This window comes from Molothrus ater, chromosome 12, assembly GCF_012460135.2.
Source record: "Molothrus ater isolate BHLD 08-10-18 breed brown headed cowbird chromosome 12, BPBGC_Mater_1.1, whole genome shotgun sequence".
In the NCBI taxonomy this organism is placed as follows: domain Eukaryota; kingdom Metazoa; phylum Chordata; class Aves; order Passeriformes; family Icteridae; genus Molothrus; species Molothrus ater.
The window spans coordinates 20,185,877-20,207,563 of NC_050489.2; the positions used below are offsets into that span (position 1 = coordinate 20,185,877).

At 48.9% G+C, this 21,687-nt stretch overlaps 1 protein-coding gene across 1 annotated transcript in view; it reads right to left on the reverse strand.

Moving 5' to 3' along the window:
- Window positions 1-21,687, reverse strand: part of FANCA (FA complementation group A) — a 33,564-nt gene that overhangs the window by 9,202 nt on the left and 2,675 nt on the right. The window contains 25 exon segments of the mRNA XM_036390537.1: window positions 397-424; window positions 427-469; window positions 1,403-1,579; window positions 2,174-2,270; window positions 2,406-2,605; window positions 3,765-3,864; window positions 4,953-5,023; window positions 5,845-5,996; window positions 6,492-6,596; window positions 8,580-8,656; window positions 9,705-9,754; window positions 9,846-9,906; window positions 10,323-10,411; window positions 11,138-11,197; window positions 11,280-11,375; window positions 11,753-11,863; window positions 13,198-13,331; window positions 13,840-13,981; window positions 14,468-14,544; window positions 15,169-15,281; window positions 15,950-16,016; window positions 18,272-18,305; window positions 18,743-18,825; window positions 19,433-19,548; window positions 20,503-20,576. Coding sequence (XP_036246430.1) covers window positions 397-424; window positions 427-469; window positions 1,403-1,579; window positions 2,174-2,270; window positions 2,406-2,605; window positions 3,765-3,864; window positions 4,953-5,023; window positions 5,845-5,996; window positions 6,492-6,596; window positions 8,580-8,656; window positions 9,705-9,754; window positions 9,846-9,906; window positions 10,323-10,411; window positions 11,138-11,197; window positions 11,280-11,375; window positions 11,753-11,863; window positions 13,198-13,331; window positions 13,840-13,981; window positions 14,468-14,544; window positions 15,169-15,281; window positions 15,950-16,016; window positions 18,272-18,305; window positions 18,743-18,825; window positions 19,433-19,548; window positions 20,503-20,576 — 2,357 coding nt within the window.

The following is a 21,687-nucleotide window of genomic DNA, read 5'->3' on the forward strand; positions in this document are numbered from 1 at the left end:
CATAAGGAGTCCTCCAGCAGACCCCACCCAGCTCTGGCTTCCAGCATCAGGGAGGGTTTGTGACAAGTGGCTTGGAAGGGCTGCACATGCAGGGTGAGCCCCACAGAACCATGGCATGGTTTGGGTTGGAAATGACCTTAAAGCCCATCCAGTCCCAGCCTGCCATGGCAGGGACACCTTCCACCAGGCCAGGCTGCTCCAAGCTGGCCTTGCTCAAGTGGAAACACGGACACACCTCATTCCAGCAGTGCCTGAACTCAGGACAAACCCCAGCAGGCAACAGGCATTTGTATCCTGCAGCAACTGCTCATTTACTCCCTGATCCTCAGGGCTTTTCCCTCATTTGGATGGGACACTCTTGGACCATTCCCTTCCAGCAGAGCCCCTTGGCCTTACCTCTCTGAAGCAGAGAGAATGTCCTTTCAGGGCACACCTCCAGCTCCAGCAGCAGCCACTCCCTGAAAGACAGCTGGGAAAAGCCAGGATTTAGGAGCAGGGAAGCACAGCAAGGGAAATAACTTGTGCAGAGCACAAAACCCACCTCACTTCATCTCCAGACACAATCCCATGTGGATTGAGAGACATGAAACAAGAGACATCAACCCAAGGAAGTTCCTGTGCTGTTCCTCTTACCAAAAAATTAAAATTCAAGTTAAAACCAAACCCTGCTGGCCTTCCAAACTCCATGGGATCCCATGAAGCCTGTCTCACACCCCCACCTCTGACATTTCCAAACACACTCAGCACCTCAGGCCCAGGCACCAGGGTGAACTTGTGTTATTAGAAATGAAGGCAAAATGAGGCAAGGCCCTCAGTCAGACAGGGTGAGCACCAAAGGGAGATTGGAACACAGCCCTGGACACTGAGCCAGGCACAAGGAGCCATTCCAGGAACACCACCAACCCCTCTGCACAAACTGGTTCTAGAGGAAGTAGTTAAAAAAAGAGACTCTGTCAAATCAGAGACTTTGCAAGGGTGGCACAAAGGGAAAAGCTGGGATGGTTTGAGCCAGGCTGGCTCAGGGGAACATTGCCATTACACAAAGCACCAGAAAAGCAAGGATTTCCAGTTGTTTGCCTCTCCACCACTTCCCAGAGAGCACAGCAGGGAGCAGGGTGATGGACAGGCCTCTGCTCTGCACTTCCTGAGCTTGCCAAGCCTTTCCAAGAAGTAGGACACAAAAGTTTTACCTCTGGTTTTCTCTCTCCACCTTATCATCCCCATCAAACAACACCCAGCCCACACGACTCAGCTGTCAGACAACTCTTCAGGTATTCAGTTCTAACTTTCAGGCACTAACTTCTTACAAGAAGCTTTTAATCACCAATAAGGAAACTGCAAAGGGCAGATCTAAAAAAGTGAGAATTAGAGGGTGAATGTGGGTGATGGAAAAGATTCATACCTGGAATGCCTTTTCCTTCAAGAGCTCCTGGAAACCTGCTTGCCTCCACAAGCACAGGCTGGCTCTCCTGTGGTTCAGAGAGGGGCAGCACAGGGAGCTCCAGCTCAGGGCACTTTTGGCCTCCTCACACAGGAATCCCCGAGCCTCCAAGCTCAGCCGTGGCACCAGGAACTGCAACTGGAATAAAAACAGAAACAGGAGAGCTGCAGCTGGAATAAAACCAGCAAATCCTGCAGCTGGAATAAAACCAGCAAATCCTGCAGCTGGAATAAAAACAGGAGGGGCTGCAGCTGGAATAAAACCAGCAAATCCTGCAGCTGGAATAAAACCAGCAAATCCTGCACCTGGAATAAAAACAGGAGGGCTGCAGCTGGAATAAAACCAGCAAATCCTGCACCCGGAATAAAAACAGGAGGGGCTGCGGCTGGAATAAAACCAGCAAATCCTGCACCTGGAATAAAACCAGCAAATCCTGCACCTGGAATAAAAACAGGAGGGGCTGCGGCTGGAATAAAACCAGCAAATCCTGCAGGAGGGGCTGCAGCTGGAATAAAACCACAGTGTCTGCCCCAGACCCATCCCCAGAGCCACCTGTGCTTGTGTGCAGCTGCCCAGGGAGCAGAGGCACCCAGGGCTAAGAGGGGAGGGCACAGAGATTTATTTCTACTCTGTTTTCTTGGTGAAAGTGACGTTTGCCCAGGGACCTGCAGCAGGAAGTTGGGCTGAGACCGAACTTTCTCATAAGTTACAGCAAAACTTTTTCCTTTTTACCTTTTTAATCAGGCCAGGAGGAATCAAGGCACAGAAATCTTCATGAGAGCAGGAGGAAAACTTGCACATCAGGTAAGCTGCTGCTGCAGTGCAAAACCTGAGAGAGAAAAGGAAAGAACTCCATTGCCTGGTGGGTTCAACCACCTCCAAAAGCTCTGGAAATCCTCCAGGGGAGCCTTCCCAGCATCCCAAAAACCTTGGGCAGCAGGGAGGGGGGGATGCCCCACCTCACCTCAAGCAGAAGACAAATGACTCTTCTGTCCTGCACACCAGCAAGGAGCTCCAGTACTCTGAGACAGAAAGGGCCTTTCCAGGAACAGCCCGAGAGGCCCCAAAATCGGCTTCCACTGCAGGAATTAAAGCTCTGCATTCACTTAAGTGGATCACAAAAGCTGCCAGTCCTAAAATGTGAGCAGCACCCAGGGAAGGACCCTGCGAGGTAAAAAACGTGAAGAGCAGGAAAGATATTTTTGGTAACTTTGTAACATTTCACTGGTAAAATTCTTATCTTTTGTCTCTTTGTAACATTTAAAATTTATTTGACACTGTAATGCTTCACTTGTATTATTGTAACATTTTGTTCCAAAACACCTTTCTGAAAAACCTTTTTTTGTACCAAAACACCTTTCAGAAAATACTCAGACTTAGTGAAGGAGCAGAACATTGTTTCTGATCCCCAGCAGTGCAGCAAAAATCGAGCAGATGAGAGACAACCCACAGCAGAACTGGAGCTTTCTGTAATGCAGGAACTTGAAATAATTCACTGTAAATTCAGGTTTGGGGACTCTCAAGGCTTTTTAGCCTCTCTGACAGCTAATTTCATCTATCAGCCTGTTATTTTCACCCTTGCAATATCACAGGGTAGAGGGAATAAACCAAGCAATTCTTTAATAACAAAACCCTGCAGTGCTGCAGCCCAGACAGGGGTACCTCAGCTTTATTTTTAAACTTTTACAACTGAATTATTCAACGTGGAAGCTCAGGAATGAAGCATTCTACCATTTTTCTTTTGTCTCTTCCCTAAACTTGCCTATTTTAGCTTCTGTTCAAATGTCTCAGAATGCATTAACCTTCCACAAGCATCGTTTCTGTAGGGAAAAATTCCCCTCGTGTTCCTGAGGGCAGCTTCATACTCCCTGACCAAAAGAGGGTATTTTTGGAGGTTTCTTTTTTTTTTTTTTTTGTTTTGTTTTGTTTTGTTTTTTGTTTTTTGAGGTTTGGTTTTTTTTTTTTTTTTGAGGGGTATTTTTTTGGAGGGGTAATTTTTTTGGAAGGATATTTTTGGAGGGGTTTGTTTTGAGTTTTTTTAAAGGGGTGTTATTTTTGGAGGGGTATTTTTTGGAGGGGTATTTTTTGGAGGGATAATTATTTGGAGGGGTATTTTTTGGAGGGTGTTTCTTTTTTTGAGGGATATTTTTTTGAGGGGTATTTTTTGGAGTTTTTTGGTTTTGGAGGGATATATTTTCGGAGGGATATTTTTTTTTTGGAGGGCAGTGAGGTCTCCCACAGCTCAGCCCAGACAGGTCCATGCCCCCAGGTGAGGAAATGGGGAAGGATGGAATTCTGCAGGATTGCTGGCTGGAAAGCTGACCTGGTGATAAAGGAGCTGGCAGAGCCTGGCCAGGAGTGCAGGCAGGAGATTCCTGTGTCCACACATCATCTTCACCAGCAGGGAGAGGCACGGGCCCTGCCTGCAGCAGGGGAAACCACAAGCTCATTAAACCCATCCCCAACACAGGAACAGGTAATTAAAGATGCTTAAACAGCCTGGAGCTGCTCCAGGCCTGTCTGTAAACACAGCACAATTATCATTCCAGGGCTCAGAGCAAGGGGCACCTTGGGGTACCTGGGCAGAGCCCCCAGCCTCACACAATGGATGGCACTGTGGGCACCTCAAACCCTTGCTGGCATCTCCCATGGCCAAAGTGGCCTCTGGGGGGACAATAAGGACAGGAGGAGCTGCCTGGGGCACAGGTGAACAGAGGCACAGCAATAAACGGGATCACAAAGCAAGAAGGAACTGCTGTGGCAAGGCCCTGCTGTAAAACAGGGCAGGGAGGGATTTTCCCACCCAGATAAGAAAACCCATCCTCAGAGCAGGCCAGGTGGGAGCTGTGCTCAGACACCACTTCCCGGGACTCTGTTTGTCACAGGGAGTTTTCAGTCAGGTTTTACACAGTGATTCAGCTCCTCCAGGGCAGAGCAGTGCAAGAGAGGGAAGGATGCTCTGGCTGCCCAGGCACAGGGAGGGCAGCTGGGAGCCCAGCCAGCTCCTCAGCACGCCCTTGTTGCCCAACAAAGTGATCTTCCACTGACATGCTGCCCATGAGGTTTACAGGCTCTGCTCCAGGAGGAGGAGGAGGAGCTGAGCTCCAGCTCCAGGGCAGGCACTGCTGCCTCTGCCCCTCAGCCAGCCCAGAGCCCACCCAGAGCCCACCCAGAGCCCACCCAGCCCCTGCCAGGGGAGGAATTCCAGCACCAAAGGGATTGGCTCCACTGCCATCCCCCACGCAGAGCCCCCAGCACTTTGTGGGGTGTCCAGCCCTGGCACAGAGCACAGAGAGACAAAGGCCACTGTGCTGAAGGGATCTGCAACAACCAAGAAACTTGTGTTACGCACTGCTGTGCCTCAGAGTGCATTGGTTCTGGGAGTGCAGACACTCCACCTGCACTGCCAGCCTGGCACCAGGGCTGGGAACAGCCAGAGCCCCTCCTCAGCCCTGCACAGGGGCTGGAATTCTGTTATCACCCAGTTTGGGTTCTCCCACTCCCATCTTACCTGTCAGGAGGGTTGAAAGAGGAAGCAGCTAGTAGGGTTTGGCAGAATGATGTCAGCAGAAGATCAACAACCTGAAATAAAGAGCACCAGGAATAAACCTGGAATAAACCCCACACTGCTGATTCCTGCTTGTCAGGCTGCATGCCTGAGCCTGGTTTTCTGCTTTGTGTGTATTACATTTCCTGACACTAAAACAAGGAAAGAAATTGGTCAATGAGATTCACTCCAAGCTGTACAGGTCTGTGACAGTGTTCACAGGGGTCTCAGGTTGAGGGAAGAGACGAGGATTTGACTCCATGTTTCAGAAGGCTTGATTTATTATTTTATGATATATATCACATTAAACTATACTAAAAGAATAGAAGAAAAAGTTCTCCTCAGAAGGCTGGCTAAGCTAAGAATAGAAAGGAATGATAACAAAGGTTTGTGGCTCTGACAGAATCTGAGCCAGCTGGACTGTGATTGGCCACTGATTAGAAACAACCACATGAGACCAATCCCAGATGCACCTGTTGCATTCCACAGCAGCAGATAACCATTGGTTACATTTTGTTCCTGAGGCCTCTCAGCTTCTCAGGAGGGAAAAATCCTAAGGAAAGGATTTTTCATAAAAGATGTCTGCAACACAGGTCCACTGCCACTAAGGATGGAAAATTAAGCCCATAACAGCCCAGGAATGACCCCAGCACACAACAAACACCCAGGCAAGGCTGCTGAGGAAAGCCTTTTAGGAAATATCCCCAGATCCCATCATCCAGCAACTTCCAGGTGGTTAAAACCCAGGAATAGTCTGTGCAGGGAGAAGTGCATTTCCTGCAGACAAAGCAGCCTCTCCCACCTCCCATGCAGATGCATTTCCCTGCCCAGCCCCACCCGGCCAGCTGGTACTCACCCTCTGGGGACACCCTGCCAGCCCCGGGGCAGGCACGGCCACCTGGAGCCGGGAATTGCAAGGGGCAGCCTCGCTGTCCTCGCTGTCCTCGCTGCCGTCACCCAGGGCACCGCGGAGTCTGTCCGAAACCACGGCCAGCTGAGCGGCCACCTCTGTGGGGACAGGGGGACCAGGAGAGCGGGTGTGAAGCGTTCACAACCCCCCACAGCAGCAAGAACAAGCAGAATACAAACTTGAATCAGTCAGAGTCAAAGGATGTCAGGAAAAGCTTTAATAAGCAAAAGATGTTGGCTGGGACACGGTGGATCAGCATCCTCAGCATTATTTTTTTACCAGTACAATTACCAACACACCCCAGGAGCAGTTTTCACCAGAGGGGAAAATGCTTTCCAAAGGGGGCCCAGTCACCAGGTGAGCCCCAGGAGTGGGGCAGCAGAGATTGGTGTGGTTATCACAAAGATAAGCCCCAGATGAGGCAGGGGTACATCAGACATTCACATGTACATATTCACAGCTGGAAGGATTATCAGCTCTGAAGGATTACCAGGTGCCAGTGGCAGCAGCTCCTGCTGTGCCTTTGGCCAGCACCAGCCACACTTTATTCAGGCAGTTTTTGCGACAGTTGATGAGAAGCAGCTCCCTCATACCTTCCCACTGAGCCTGCTCCACAACCAGAGTCCTGAGCTCAGCCAGTTCAGCCTTCAGCTGCTCCAAAGGCTCCTTGGAATGGCTGGGATCTGCATTGGAGTCATCTGGACAGGGAGGAGAGGAAATGCATTCAGCAATCTCTGCCTGCACTTTCTGCAGGAGCAGAATTTACCTTTCCTGAAGCTTGAACCAAACCCCAAACTGTCAGTCTGCCACACACAGAGCTTTGTTTTTACACTCAGAGTGTGCTATTTAATTAATCATTTATGGGTTTGTGCCTAGTTGCAAAAAGGAATTCGGTTTTTAAAGGCGAGAGGCGAAAAAGTTTTGTTTTCAGAGTTTTCTTCGCACTTCCTTTAGCTCTGCCCCTCACAGAAACATCTGCTGTCCTCAAGACTGGGGTCAGGCTCAGAATGCAGACAGACATTACAGCATGGGTACAGCATCAGCTTCTCCAGATCTCCCATGCTACTCTGCCTTCTTGTTTAAGAGAAGGAATAAAAGGAAATTCCTTTTCCCACTAGAAAGAGATGCCAGCAGTGACTGCCACAGCCCCAAACCCCCCAGAGTTTGTTAGGCAGGAACAGCTCCTTGTACAGGGGCCAGCAGCAAGACCAGCAAACAACAAAGCAAACAAATAAAAACCAAATAACAAATAACAATATCAATTGACATTGATACTGGCTGTAAAATGAGGTGTTGGAGCCCACTGACACCAGTGTGAGCAGGATGAGCACTGACAGCGGGGTCTGGGGCTGCCCAGAGCTCAGCCCTGCCCTGTGTGCCGAACCCGGGATGGGGCAGGGCACAGGGACAGGATCAGAGCTCAGGGCACAGGAGGGGACAGGGCTCAGGCTGCTCAGGAGGGCGGCACAGGGCCCGGGCAGCGCCACCAGAGCCCAGCGGCAGCGCGGGGACCCTGCATGGCTGCCGGGACCCTGAGGGTCCATCCCAGCAACAAGGGATCCATCCCAGCAACGAGGGATCCATCCCATCCCATCCCAGCAGGAATCCATCCCAGCAACAAGGGATCCATCCCATCCCATCCTGGCAGGGATCCATCCCATCCCATCCCATCCCATCCCATCCCATCCCATCCCATCCCATCCCATCCCATCCCATCCCATCCCATCCCCTCCCATCCCATCCCATCCCATCCCATCCCCTCCCATCCCATCCCATCCCATCCCATCCCATCCCATCCCATCCCATCCCATCCCATCCCATCCCATCCCATCCCATCCCCATCCCGCTGCACATCCGCGGTGCCCAGGGCTGCCTCTGCCACGCCTCTGCAGCCACAGCATCTCCAGGAAGCCCCAGAGGCCCCAGCAGGGCTCGGCCACACATTGATCTCAAAATCAGAGCATGAATCTGTAAATTCTCCCCACCACGCTGTGGGGAGCCTCCCTGCAGCCCAGCCTGACCTTTGCACTGTGTGCAAACCCTTAGAAGGTGTGTTTGAAGCACCCACTTGCTGACAGGAACAGCAGAACTCATTAAATACCCTCATTAAATATCCTTATTAAATATCCTCATTAAATACCCTCATTAAATTTCCTCATTAAATATCCATAGTCCTGCCCAGTAAAGCTGCAGTGCTGGGGCCCGGGCTCACCTCCCACCCAAACATGTGCAAAGCAGGAGCTGCAATCCTTTCCCAGCCCCTCCTGCCCCCCCAGATCTCCCTAATCCCCTCTCAGAAGAGGATGCCAGGGCAGCACAAGTGTCATTGCCCAGGGGATCAGCACAGCAGGCTCCCAGCACAGCAATCCCCAGCCCAGGCTGCAGTGCTGATTCATGGAAAGGTCTTGGGGGTGGAATTCAGCCAGCTCAGGCTCAGGCAGCATCTGCAGCCTCAGCACAGAACAGGGCTCCCAGGCACTGCAAAAATCCCACCCAGGCAGGGCTGGCAGAAAAAGTCATTGCAGGAGTAAGAATTGAACACCTCAATACAACATTAACACTTATTTATGTGGATTAAATACCTATTCGGCCATAAATCTTTGAAAATGTTCAATTCAGGAGGGCAGCAGTGGAAAAATTACCATTTCACATTGATCCATAGTAAATGTTGCATTTTTTACCTTGTAACACCTTCTCTTTCATGACATGACAGGCTTGCAGGTATGTGGAGTACAAGTTTGAAGGTATTTTGTCAGCTCTGTGAAAAAGAAGAGATTTATTACCCTGCATAACCACAAACTGCCTTTATTAAATAAGCACAAACAACAGCCCTTCTGTGAAATGTAATTAGAGGGACTCTGAAGCATAAAGAGCATCTGAAGCCTTTTTAATCATCTGACATGGGGGGGCAGAGATTTCTACCCAGGTCTCTCACAGCAAGCATTGCACACGGTGTAGCACACACAAACCCAGTAGTGTACATGCCATTAATTAATCTTTTCATGCCTGTTTCATATCTAGTTGATGTCCAAGATCCCATAAGAGTGTGAGCTGTGAGATGCAGCACTCACAGATGTAAAACATGAACGTGCTGAGGCCAAGGTGTGACCTCCCCTCTGCAGGGCAGGCACTCAGCGCTAAGAGCACTCCCAGGAGGCTCCCCAGAACTCAGCTGCTTCCCCCACTACTTTAATTTCACTAAATGATCCAGCCTTTAATTTTAGAGCCAGACTGGAATGACAAGGCAGGGCCAAGCACCTCATTTGCAGGCAGTGCTGCAAACATTCTTCCTTCATGAGAGGTTACAGAGGAACTACTGGATGTAAACTAAAGCTGCTCCTGCAGTGCAGAAAAGCACTTTGAAACATGCAGGCAGGGCAAGCTGGAGTCCTGAGAGGGGCTGTGTCCTCCTGAGGCATCACCCTGGTGCCCCTTGAGCATTAGCAGACATTTCAGTCTCATCTTTCACTCCCCCTTTACCCCCTCCCAAAGAGCCTTTCACAGAGGGAGCTCCTGTTCCTGGGGAAATTTTACATTCAGCTGTGTCCTTCAAGATTTGCATAAAAATGTACCTGGCCTGGAGCCAGAAGGGCTCCCAAATAATTGTTTCAGTGGCCAGAGGACTGATTACACACCTGAAGACTACACAGATAAACTCCTCCATGCACAACCTGCAAGCCATCAAGCCCTGCCAAGAGGTTGGCTGTAACCAAGGTGTCAAAGCCTCTGATAATCTGATATCAAATGTCCCCCCCAAAAAAAAAAAGCCCAGCAGCACAGAAAACAACACTGGGATGTGTGAATACCTCTTCAAGGAGTCTATAAAAGCCATTCGTCCATCTGGGGTTTTTGGGAGCTGCAAGAGAGGAAAAGGCAGGGCAGGGGCAAATTATCTGTGTACAAACACACAGCTGATGGGAGGGGAGAGAAAAAAGCCAAATACTGACCACACGGGGCGTGAGCAGAGCTGGAAGGAACCAGGAAGTGTAATATGGGCGTCTGAAAATGCTGAGAAAATAAACAGAGCAAAGTATTAACCATGCCAAAGGTCCAAAGGGCCATCTCCACACCTCAGGAGCTAATTTGGCTCCTGCAAATACAACATGCCCATGGTAATGTGCATAACCACAGACAAACCAGGTTCAGATTAGCCAATGGTTTTAAATTTATTTCATTTTGCTTTTTATTGTAATAATTCTGGACTTCTTTTGCACAGGGGAATGTGCCTTTTCACTCTCCCCACAAATGTCCTCTATTGAGATGACTCCTCAGGAAGTGGGAAGAGCTTCCCCAAACCTCCCTTGCTCACATCCTCAATTTTTCTTGTTTCCTTATTTTGATTCAGACTTGGCTTCTACAATTATTGTTGTTGTTGTTATTATGATTCCAGCTAACCCCAGGGGGAGCTGAGAAGCACACAGTACCTGGCTTCTATCACAGAGGTTGGGATCTTCCTGGTGCTCTCAAATATCTGAAGGGCCTTTTCCACATCACGGAGAGCCTGGGCCTGGGGCTGCCTCACAGGGGAGGAAGATGTGAGAAACCAAGGGTGATGATGAACTTACCCTTTCTGCTCTGAATGTGCTGTATTGTGATTCTATTTCAGTTGTACATGTGGAATTAGGACACACCATCTCCACTTCCAGCCTGTGCCTGCAGGCAGAGGCACTGACACCCCGGGTTTCTCTCCTTTGAGTTGTAACACACCTCAAGCTGCAACAAGTTTCTCAGCTGACAACCAGACCAGACTTGGAAAAATTAAATTAAATCCTCACTTATGCCTGTGAGTTCATCACAGGACTGGGTTTCTTGTATTATATTCAGCTACCCTGCCTACAGCCTGTATTTAATGTAATCATGTAAGTGAGGCCTCTTCCTCTGATCCAAATGTAGGAAGGAATAATAAAGCCAAACACTTCCTTATAAATTATTGTTGCTACCCAGAATTTATCATGAACCACAGAGTGTAGAATCCACCCCCAAATCTCCTTTCAATACCCACACTTTGGTCCCACACCACAGAGATGGAGTGCTCCACTGAAAAGAATCGAGATATCTGTAAAATGTGACTCCATGAAAACTGGGGAGATCCTGCATTGATGGCCACCAAAACCTCTGGCTCAAAGCTGGAGGCTTGGCAGCACACTCAGCTTTGGAGTGGCAGGAGGGTTGATAACCTCAGTGCTTTTCCAGAGGGAAAGGGATGAGTGATGAGAAACCTGAGACAGAGCAGCATTACCTGCACGGCCTCCTCGGGGGCAGAGAGGTCTTCATAGAGCCCCATGTCCTCTATGGCCACCTGGGGAGGTCAGAGGTGCAGGTGGTCACAGCCCCAAAGGGTGGACAGAGCCACAAAGAGCCCTTGCCCAAGCTCTGCTGACCTGGAGGTCGGCCAGGCGCGTCTTGGCCAGGCTGATGTAGTCCAGGAGCAGCGAGCGGTGCTTGCTGGGCACACACGGGGGGAACATGATGTGCACCTGGAGGGGGAGAGCCACAGCCAGCTCTGCCATTGCCAGGTAAAATTCCAACTCATTCTGACTCATTCACCTCAAATTCTCCCCAAAGAAGGTGTTATTGCTGGGTTAAGGATAGATCATTTTCATGGCAACTGACATAATTCTTCCCAACTACAAGCAAACAAAAATCAGTGAAGGGCTCAAACTTAATTCCATGAAAGGAATTCTCCCCATCAAAAAAATAATCCCGTCCTTCCTTATTGCAGGAAGAAAGGGGTTTGAATAATGAACCAGAAGTAATGCAATCGCTATAACAACATTTCTAATGAGCTGAACCTACTGAAAGGCACAAGGACAGTGACTCTGGACCTAAAACATCTCAGTCAGCACCTGCTCACCTTCAGGTATGGGGCAGCTTCAAAGGGCACCAGCTCTGACAGGAACTCCAAGAGGAAGACCAGAGATTTCTTACTGCTCCCGTGGTGGCCACCAGCATTCCCAAAGGAAGCCTGGATCAGGGGAACATGGCAAGGCAGCCTTGCAGTGTGGAGAGAATCCTCATCCAAGCAGTGCCACAACCCAGCACTCCAATCCCAAACATCCCATTTCTGTCAGGAGAACCTTTCTGGAGAAAAGTCTCCAGAGAAAGTTCATAGAATCATGGAATGGTTTGGGTGGAAGAGACCTTAAAGACCATTTAGATCCAATCCCCTTCCATACCTTCCACTTCCTATCCCAGGCTGCTCCCAGCCCTGTCCAGCCTGGCCTTGGGCACTGCCAGGGATCCAGGGGCAGCCCCAGCTGCTCTGGGCACCTGTGCCAGGGCCTGCCCACCCTCACAGCCAGGAATTCCTTCCCAATGTCCCATCCATCCCTGTCCATTGGCAGTGGGAGCCACTCCCTGTGTCCTTTCCCTCCATCCCTTGTCCCCAGTCCCTCCCCAGCTCTCCTGGAGCCCTTTAGGGGCTCTGAGCTCTCCCTGGAGCTTCTCCTCTCCAGGGGAGCACCCCCAGCTCTGCCAGGCTGGCTCCAGAGCAGAGGGGCTCCTTTGGATCATGGTGATTTACAGAAGCCTCTGTGAAAGTTTGCTGCCATGAGAACACCCGAACAAGGCACCTTTGAGATGCACCAGAAGATTGATATTCATGAGGGAACCACAAATCTGCAGGGTTCTACACAGGTTTATCTGGGCATTCTAAGGAAAACAACCAGTCTGGGGCTACAAGAACACAACCAGTTTACCTTCTGATACCTCCTGGACACTCTATCAGCCAAAGCTGAGCTTAGATTTGCAAACTCACACAAAGGAATTTCCAGGTTGAATTTGCGTGGAGATTTGCATCCCTAAAATACCCACCTGGCTTAGTTAAAAGCAACAAGCAATTATCTGTAAGGTCAAACACAGCAATTACAGCTGCATGCAAACCTCCAGGAAACAGGAATGCTTCCTCTGCCATAACCCCCAACTTATGCAATAACAACAGTGCTGCTTATCAAGACACTGACACCCATCCAAGGGGATGATAATAACAGGAATTACATGTCTGCATTCCTAGCAAATAACTGGAACAGGCAAGGTGGACTTAAAAGATGAAAGGAGGGAAAACTGGGGAAAACCAAATAAATTTGTTCTTTGCAGACACAAAGGCAGTAATAAATATTCAATCATTCCTAATATCAATACAATCCCTTGTACTTTACTTTTTTATTTTTCTTCCCCTTTCTCATTCCTGTCTATCCTGTCTGGGACAAGGCTCCCTCCACACAGCAGAACATTCCTTATGCACAGGTTGCCTGACACAATTAAAACAAAGCTCCCCAGCCAGGCCTCACTGAGTCTCACCTTAAACCACTCAGAGTAAGGCATGAAGACAGCAGGGCCCTCCAGAGCAGCCTGACGAGCAATCAGGAAGGCAGTGATCATATTTTCCATGTCATAATTCCCAAAGGCCTTGAGCAGGAGATGGCTCAGGAGATCTAGGAACATAAAACAATAACCTCACACTTTGCTCCTGACAACAGTGCTGTGTATTCTGCAGAAAATGAAGAAAAATATCTGAGATAAAAACATGAGGCAGGACATGTACTGCAGCCTGGAGGACCTCTGGGGTCTGATTTTATTTTTTTATGCACTTTCAACTGTCAAACACACTTGGATTCCCTGCAGAGAGTCCAGCACTGGGATAATTAGTAAGGAATTCTCACAAACAAGCTCTGCTAGCACAGGTGAGCTAGAATTAAAGTTCAGTAATCACTATGCCAATTAATGATGAAGGTAATTATCAAACCACCACCCTGGGCTGTACACAGAGTTAGAGAAGTGGCAGGCACGAGGCCTGGCATTCCCATCACCACAGACATGGGGAGTCTGGTGGAGAGGCAGATGTCCTGTGCTGCTGCTGCTCTTTCCTTGCAGGAGCCCCTGTGCTGACCCCTGCTCCCCCCCAGCAGCAGGGGCACACCCAGGCTGGCAGTGCCCACCTACCCTTGAAGAGCTGCCCAGCCTCAGCCTGGCACACCACCAGCGTGGACACACAGGACAGCACGTGCTGCCAGTTCACCTCGTGGGTCTCCAGCACCTGCTGCAGCTGGCAGATGGATTCCTTCACGCTGAATGCCACCAGCAGCTGGAGGAGGGAGGGCAATTCCTGTTAGCTGGGACATAGAGCCGCAAGAAAGAGGGGAATACACACAAGATTGACAGGCTTCTCTGAGACTTTATCAGGCTGTCCTGCAGCTTTTGGATCAGCTTCCCAGGCCCAAATGTCAGCCTGGACTGGAACCAGCACCAGCTACAATAAACAGTAAAATTCCCATTCTTTCAGAACTCATGTCTTACTCTGTACCAGTGAAAATTCACATCTCCACATTCACTGTAGCAGTGAAAATTCACATCTCCAATCAGCATCTTTGTTCTCATTAATTGCTTTGCGCTAGCAAAAACCACTGTTGCTCTTTTCCTTCATGCTTCCTCCTCCCAGAGCTTCTGGTGACTGGTTTGGATGCTGCAACTGGACAATGTTGCACTAATTTCCAATAATCTGATGTCAGATTTTCCAGTGGAAATAAACCCAACATAAGACAGTTCTCTGGGTAACACCAGGCAGAGGTACCTTGCGATACAGAGCTGTAAGCAGGGGAGAAGTCCTGGAAAAGCTCCACTCCTTCTGCATCTGGATGGCATCAGACACTGCACCCACAGAAAGAAAACAGCAGCAGGTTTTACAACACCCAAACACACAGGCTTCCCTCTAAAAACTGCCCAGTGGAATTCTGTCTCCCATCAGTCCTTGGAACATGGGGCTGTGGCACAGGGACTGGGCCATTCCTTCATGGCTCTGTCACCCCTGAGCTGTTTTTGTGATCCCACCTGTGTAGGCTGACATGGCACATGCACAGAGAATCAGCAAGGAATCAGCTTTTCCCTCATTAACCTCTTTCATCTGGGAGCCAGCAATGACACAGCTCTCCCACACAACAGACGAGCAGCTCCAGCTCACAGCTCCTGGGGACTGCACAGTAGATTTCATAGCTCAAACATATTTCTTCCCAAAAATATCAAGCTTCACGATTACTGATCCAGGATTAGAACCTTCCTGCCCAAAATTTTTTCCTGAACTATGACCCTCAGCTGATTTTTTTTGCCTGATTTGGCACTCTGCCTATACAGACCCCAGGAAGGAGCTGAGAAGCCTGGAGGCTGCTCTGGCTCTGGATCCTCCAGGCTGGGCCCCACTCAGTGTGGGACAGAGCTCTGGACACATCTGGGAACACCTGGAGACACCTGGAGACCCCTGTCCCTGGCCATTCCCACCTTTCAGCACAGGGTTGTAGGTGAGAACCTCAGTCAGGGTGTGTCTGAAAAACTGCCTCAAGGAGTCTGGGTGAGCCACACTTCCATAAAGGGGCACGTTGAACACATTCAGCCTGCAAAGGACAAGGAGATACCAGAAAGTGTCAGGTGATCAGCCAGGCACTGATTCACTGTTATCAGCCAGGTACTGATAATATGATCCACCAGCTGCTGATGAAACAGGAACAGCCAGGTGCAGCTCAGGGGGAATGACTGATTTTTATCCTACATCCATCTTCTCAAATTGACACAAATATATACTTTTTGGTGTGTATTAAAAAAAAAAAAACCAAAACAATGAATGGTTACTCAGCACTCTGTAGCCATCAGATTAAATGTGAGTCTGAGGGGTATCCCTGCATGGGGCTGAAGGTGACATGTACAAAGCAGTTAAATGAAACAAGTTTGGAAGCAGGAATTTGAGGTGATTTCACCTTCCAGGCGTTTCTGCTCAGAAGCAGTGAGGAAACCTGATGGGGAATTTCTGGCATGACAAAAGGGAGGTCCAGGGTTGGCTCCAGCACTGCCAGAATCCACTTTCCTACCTGGCCCTTATCTTTTTTACAAGCACTTTTGTCTGCACATATTTTATTAGAGGAGAATGCCAAGCACAAATAGAACTGGGAGAGGTGGGGGTGTGTGTAAATAAGTAAAAAACACCCCACAGCATTGCTCCTATTTCAGTAAGAAGTGCAATAATGGATACAAACCTCCCCCTGACGCTGTTTGGAACGTTTCTTACCAGAACCTCACAGCTTGCACCACGGAAACATCTTCTTGCTTCTCTTTACCGACAGCATCAAGCACCCCTGGACCCCAAAACACACAAAAACCCAATGAGAAAAGAACTATGACAAAAAGAACTGTGTAAACCCCACATGGGAATTAACGGGAATCAGCAATTTGTGCCCCTTTGCAAAGGTGACCCGGCTAGGGAAATGTGCAGAAGCCACTCAGCAGTGCTAAATTCTTACCAGATTTTCTCCAAAGTGACACAGGGACTCAGAAACTATTACCACTGACCTTGAACCAATTTAAAACCTTTCCCAAGAACATGCTAATAATGAAGCCATCTAAAAACGCATGTAAATCAGGATTTCATTTCCAAACCCAGCCCCAATGAGTGTGAGCACCGTGCAGCCTGTCTGGAGGCAGGGATTTGCACAAGCTGAATTAAGCACCCTGCAAACCCCGGTCCAGACAAAGGGCAGGCTGGGGGAGGGCCACGCGTTTGTAATGTGCCATTTGCATGGCAGGAATTCCTTTAAAAGCTCCATCTGCCCCAAAAGGACGGGTAGAGATCAAACAGGTTGGCAGCTTGCGCAGCGCGTTGTCTTGGCGATGATCAGCCCACACCTCTCCGAGCCCACAGACTGGGAAAGCCTTTGCTTTGCAGTTTGCTGCAGCAGCACTTCTGCTTTGTGCCACCCCGCCTTGAAAACCCTCCTCTTTCAACTGTTAAAGGAGCTTGGTTTGTGTATTCAAACCATTTCGTTAAGGAAAAAAAAAAAAAAACCCGAAAAGAAAATGTACTGAGCAGGGGCAGCGAAGCAGACATCCCTCACATGCCACCAGAGCTTTAGGATGTAACACTCTCCTCTCCTGCTGAGGAATACTTTAAGGTTAAGTAGGGGAGAATAAAGCAAAGGAGATAAACTCAGCTTATCTTCAGGCCCAGCAGTTCAGCACTGCCAGATCATTACAGTGAACACATTGCTCCCATGCTACTGCCAGCCTGTCCTTCTCCCCCTGGGAAGGTCTTTACTAATAGGGAATTCTTTTACATTAAAAATCCTAATGTTCTCCAGAGATTAATGAAGTGGGACCCCTCAGAGGTGACCCAAAAGTATGGACTAATAAAATATCTTACATAAACCTGCTGGCATGCATTTTGCAGGCACACAGGCTGCGCAAACGGGAAGGGCAAATGAAGAGCAGGATGCAGACTCCTGTCTGCCTGCCAACAGCCTGCTCCTCCTCCTCCTCCAAAATCACTACTCCTCTGCTCAGAAGGGTTGGTTTTCAACTCTAAAGGGCCACCTGAGATGGGATTCATGCATATTAAATAATAAAGCACTTGCAGCTTTCTCTTTTTAGAAGAACTCGCAAGGTCTGTGAGCATCTCAGCGTACAGACAGTGCTCCCTGTGAGACCTGGGGCAGGGGATGGGGCTGGCAGTGCCCATGGGGACAGAGGGAGGTGCCCTGGCCTGGATGGGGTCACCTTACAGCCGAGAGACAGCAGCAGCCTCTGCAGCAGACGAGCAGCAAAGGAGCCAGCAGGGAAAGCAGGAATCGCTGTCACTAAGGAGACAGGAGTGACAGCAGCTGCACTGGCAGGTGACACCAGCCAGGGGTGTGTAAGGAACAGGAAGGACAGCAGCAGGTACAGCATCTCCCCGTGAGGATCAGCTGTGACACAGGACAAAAATAACCCCATGTGAGTGAGTTTAGCCTTTCTGCATCAGGATTTGCTGGTAAATCAGGAGCTGCTGCACTGAGCCCTCAGCAGAGGCAGCAGGGCAGCTCAGGCCAGGGCAGGCACGTTGCAGTTCATGAACACTGGTGTTTAAAGACTCCACACCTACACCAGATGTCTTGGCTCAGAATAAAAATAGAGGTTTCAGAAAACATTGGTCTGCAAATCCAAACAGTGAGTCAGCAAAAGGACTCAATGCTGTCACCTCAAAGTCTAATTTACTCGGCAGAAAAAATAAATCTAAGCAGCAAAGCTGATCCTGGCCTAACCTCTGTGCTCCACCTGCTTCCAAGCAAACCTGTTAAAAATCAGCAAATGGGGTCAGGTATCTATATCATGTTACAGTTGGGAGCAGAAAAAAAAGTAGCATAAAAGGCAAGAAATTATCTGCAGTGTCTGGAGACACTTCAGGAGAACGACAGGGAAAGCAGAGGCAAATAAAATCAGTGACATAAATATTATGCACAACAGCACAGACAAAGCAGCCAGGCAAAGGATTTCTCCTTAGGGATTCAGCAGTGAGCAAGGAATAGAAGTCTTGGAGCCAGCAGTGGCTGCACAAAGCTGGGATCACAGCAATACTCACATGCCAGCATCCTCTGTAAGACAGCACGGCAGATCTGTACAAAATTGACAAATTAATGGATTTAGAGTTTCAAAGGGCTGCAGTTCAATGCAGAAAAAGTAAATTGACTCAAAGAGTTTTGTCCCTCTTAAAGCTTCACTTTGACCTTAGGCTGTGCAACAGAACAGATAAAATAGACAGAAGGGCAGCACTTTCCAACCTTACAGCATTCCACGTCTCATATTCAAATGGAACACCCAAGCAATCCAGGTGAAAGGGAGTTTAAAAAACCCTTGATGTGCCACCTTGGAGCAATTCTCCATACATAAAAATCTCAATTCTGGTTTCACCATTTCCCCCACTCCTGCACCTGTACCAGCACCCTCTCCTTGCAGCTCCCAAGCCCTGAATTGTTTGTACTCAGCAAGAGCCAGAGATCAATGGAATTGCTTTATTAAAGCACCATTTGCAGCCAGCTTCATTTGTCCTTACGTAGGCAACCTTCTGGAATTCCACCTTCCTTCCCAGCTCTGAAGGCTGCTCAAAGCCATTCTGAACAAACACGATGGCAAAGTCTGCAGACCAAGAAAAAAATTGGTGTTTCAGCATCCCCTCTGCACACAAGTCACCTGCTCCTTCCCCTCCACCTGTCCCAACAGGCTCCACTAACAGGAATCATTTGCTGTCCTGGAGTAAAATTATTCCCAGGAGAAAGAATCCAGAACTTCAAGGATTATAAAGTCTAAAGGATTTGCAGTTGTGCTCCATGGCCTCTGCAGAACTCAGAGGGGCTGTACTTGACCAGCTGCACTGGTCCACACTCAGACACTGGAGAGATGTTTTCCTAACCAAACTAAGAAAATAAACAATAGAAATGGACAGGGGAGAAATGGAACTCTGAAATATTTCTGGCCCAAAATCTCTCTGGGATTCTGCAGAGTGTCACAGTGCCAGTGTGTCATCCCTGAACCACACCCCTCACAATGACACTTTCTTGGGTCACCTTAACTCTAAGGGATGGAAAAATTCAAACCAACCATTTTTTAACAGGAGAAAATTTGTTACATTTGCTAAACATATAAAAAAATACATTCCCCAGAGAAATGAGGTTAGGAAACACAAAGTGAGGCCTGCATGGTTCCACCTCTGAGGTTCTGCCCTGCACCCAGCCCAGGGCCTTGCCTGAGAGAATTCTCTGTGCCAGCTCCATGTCCCCACAGGAGATGTCCCCAGCCTGCTCACAGAGGCCACAGAGGCTGCTGCAGAGCCACTCCACTGCTGCTGGGCCTGCTGGGCTCCTGCAACACAAAAGCACCTTCAGTTCAAGCCCTCCTGCTTTCTGTAAGGCTTGGCTGCCTCCACCTGTGCCCTCTGCCCTAAATCTGCCACTTCCTTTATTTACTTTGGACCAGCACATTTGCTTTACAGTTGCTTTTTATATTATTTGCTTTATAAAAAGGCCCCACAACACACACACCTATGCAAAGGAAAAGTGTGGGTGAAATTGTGCATCCAAGTATTTCCTCATCCCTGACATGAAAGTTTCCATTGGGAAACCTCTGCTAGAAGAATTTCAGTTCCAATGTCTAAGACATCCAGATATAAATGCTTCAAAAAAGAAATTAAATTCTTAATCTATGCCTTTGGTTCCCTTGAATTGCTTTCATTGTGAACAGAGAAGTGAACCAATATCAGAACCTAGAAAATCACTGGGACACAATAAGGAGACAACCTGAACTTCACAAATGGGTGAGTTGCTAGCTCTGGATCATGGAATAATGGAATGGTTTGGCTTCAAAGGGACCTTCATGTTCACCTTGTTTCACCCCCTGCTTGGGCAGGGACACCTTTCACTAGAGCAGGTTGCTCCAAGCCCTGCCCAGCTTGGTCTTGGACACTTGTTGGGGGGCAAAAAATAGAAAACCAAAATTCTAAGACCAACAATTCTCTGGAGATTAACTCTGCCAGACCAAAAAGGTGTAAGATTTGGTGAAGATGGAAGCACCCACCTTCTGCAGAGCAAGACTTTCTCAAGTCCAGTTGGTGGCCACCAAGGAGCCACTGCACTGAACTGGGCTCATTACCCCAGAGTAACCCCTGAGCCCAGAGCAGCTCCTAAATCCTGCTAATCTGATCCCTGGCCAGCACCTGACCATATCCTCACTCCAGAATACTCATGACTAATCCCTGATTATGTCCCAATAGGCTTTAGGGGATCAGCTACATCTGCAGCCCCCCAGGGCCCTGCTCACCTGTCCAGCAGCTCTGCCAGGCCCACGATGTCACTGCTGTGCAGGTGCCACACGGCCTCCAGCACCAGGGGCTCCTGAGGACATGGCAGCAGCAGGTCACAGCCTGCACTGGGCACTCAGCATTTGGTTATTGCACATGGTACATGAGAAATAAAGCTGAATTCTGTTTATTCCAACCATCCAGCATTAAAATTGACAACACAGCAAATACCTGGTGATGAGAGATTGTATTTTCTAGAGATTTTGGGAGGTTTAGGGTTGTAGATGCATCATCATTTAAATTTTTTGTGGACAAGTAATGAATATATTCATCTTTTCCCTCTGGAATGATTCTGCAGATTTAAAGGAGCAGGGATACCCCAGGAAACAGGCAACATGACTCAGGTTCAGGTTTTGCTGATGCAGATCCAGATCCAGATTTGAGAATTGTCTTTTAGTCTATTAACTGCTTATTAGTCCCTGTGGAACAAGATTGTCACTCTCAAGTCCATATCCCAGCAGAGCTGGGATTGCAAGAGACTGCAAGGAGAGACTCTGCAATCATCCAGGCAGAAAGGCTGATGGACACAAAGGGAAAATGAACAAAAATCTGCACCAGGCACCACTCCTGTGTGGGTGTACTTGCTGCCCTGTAACATCCCTTCCTGCCCAGAACAGCACATCCAGGGGAGTCCTGAGCCAGCAAAGCAGCCCTGCAGGGTGCACCTGGCAGGGGAAAGGTGCAGCAGCAGCAGCTTCTGATCATTCCAGGCACAACCAATGCCTCCACAAAACCTCCCCACCTTGAGAAGGAAGAGGCATTTGGGAGCCTTGGGCACAGGGAAAAGCCAAAGCCCCAGGAGCTTTCTGCCATGACCAGCAGCTGCCTCTCACCCTGACCCCAAACTCGCCCACATTCTTTGTCTTCACAACCTAATTCTCACTGTAACACCCTCAGTTGCAGTTATCCCATGTCTGCCCCAGGACCAGGAGATCCTAATCAGCCTGTGAAACACACAGGTTCTATTTTCAGCTCAGCAGAGGATATCTGAGACCAGAGCACAGCCCTTTATCTGGGCAGATCAGCCTTTCCTCCTTCCCCACGGGAGCAGTGAGGAATCAGAACCCTCCCACTCATAAAAAGCCCTTGACTCCACTCACAGCACCACTTGTCTCCACAAAATACACCCAAGTGAAATCAAGACA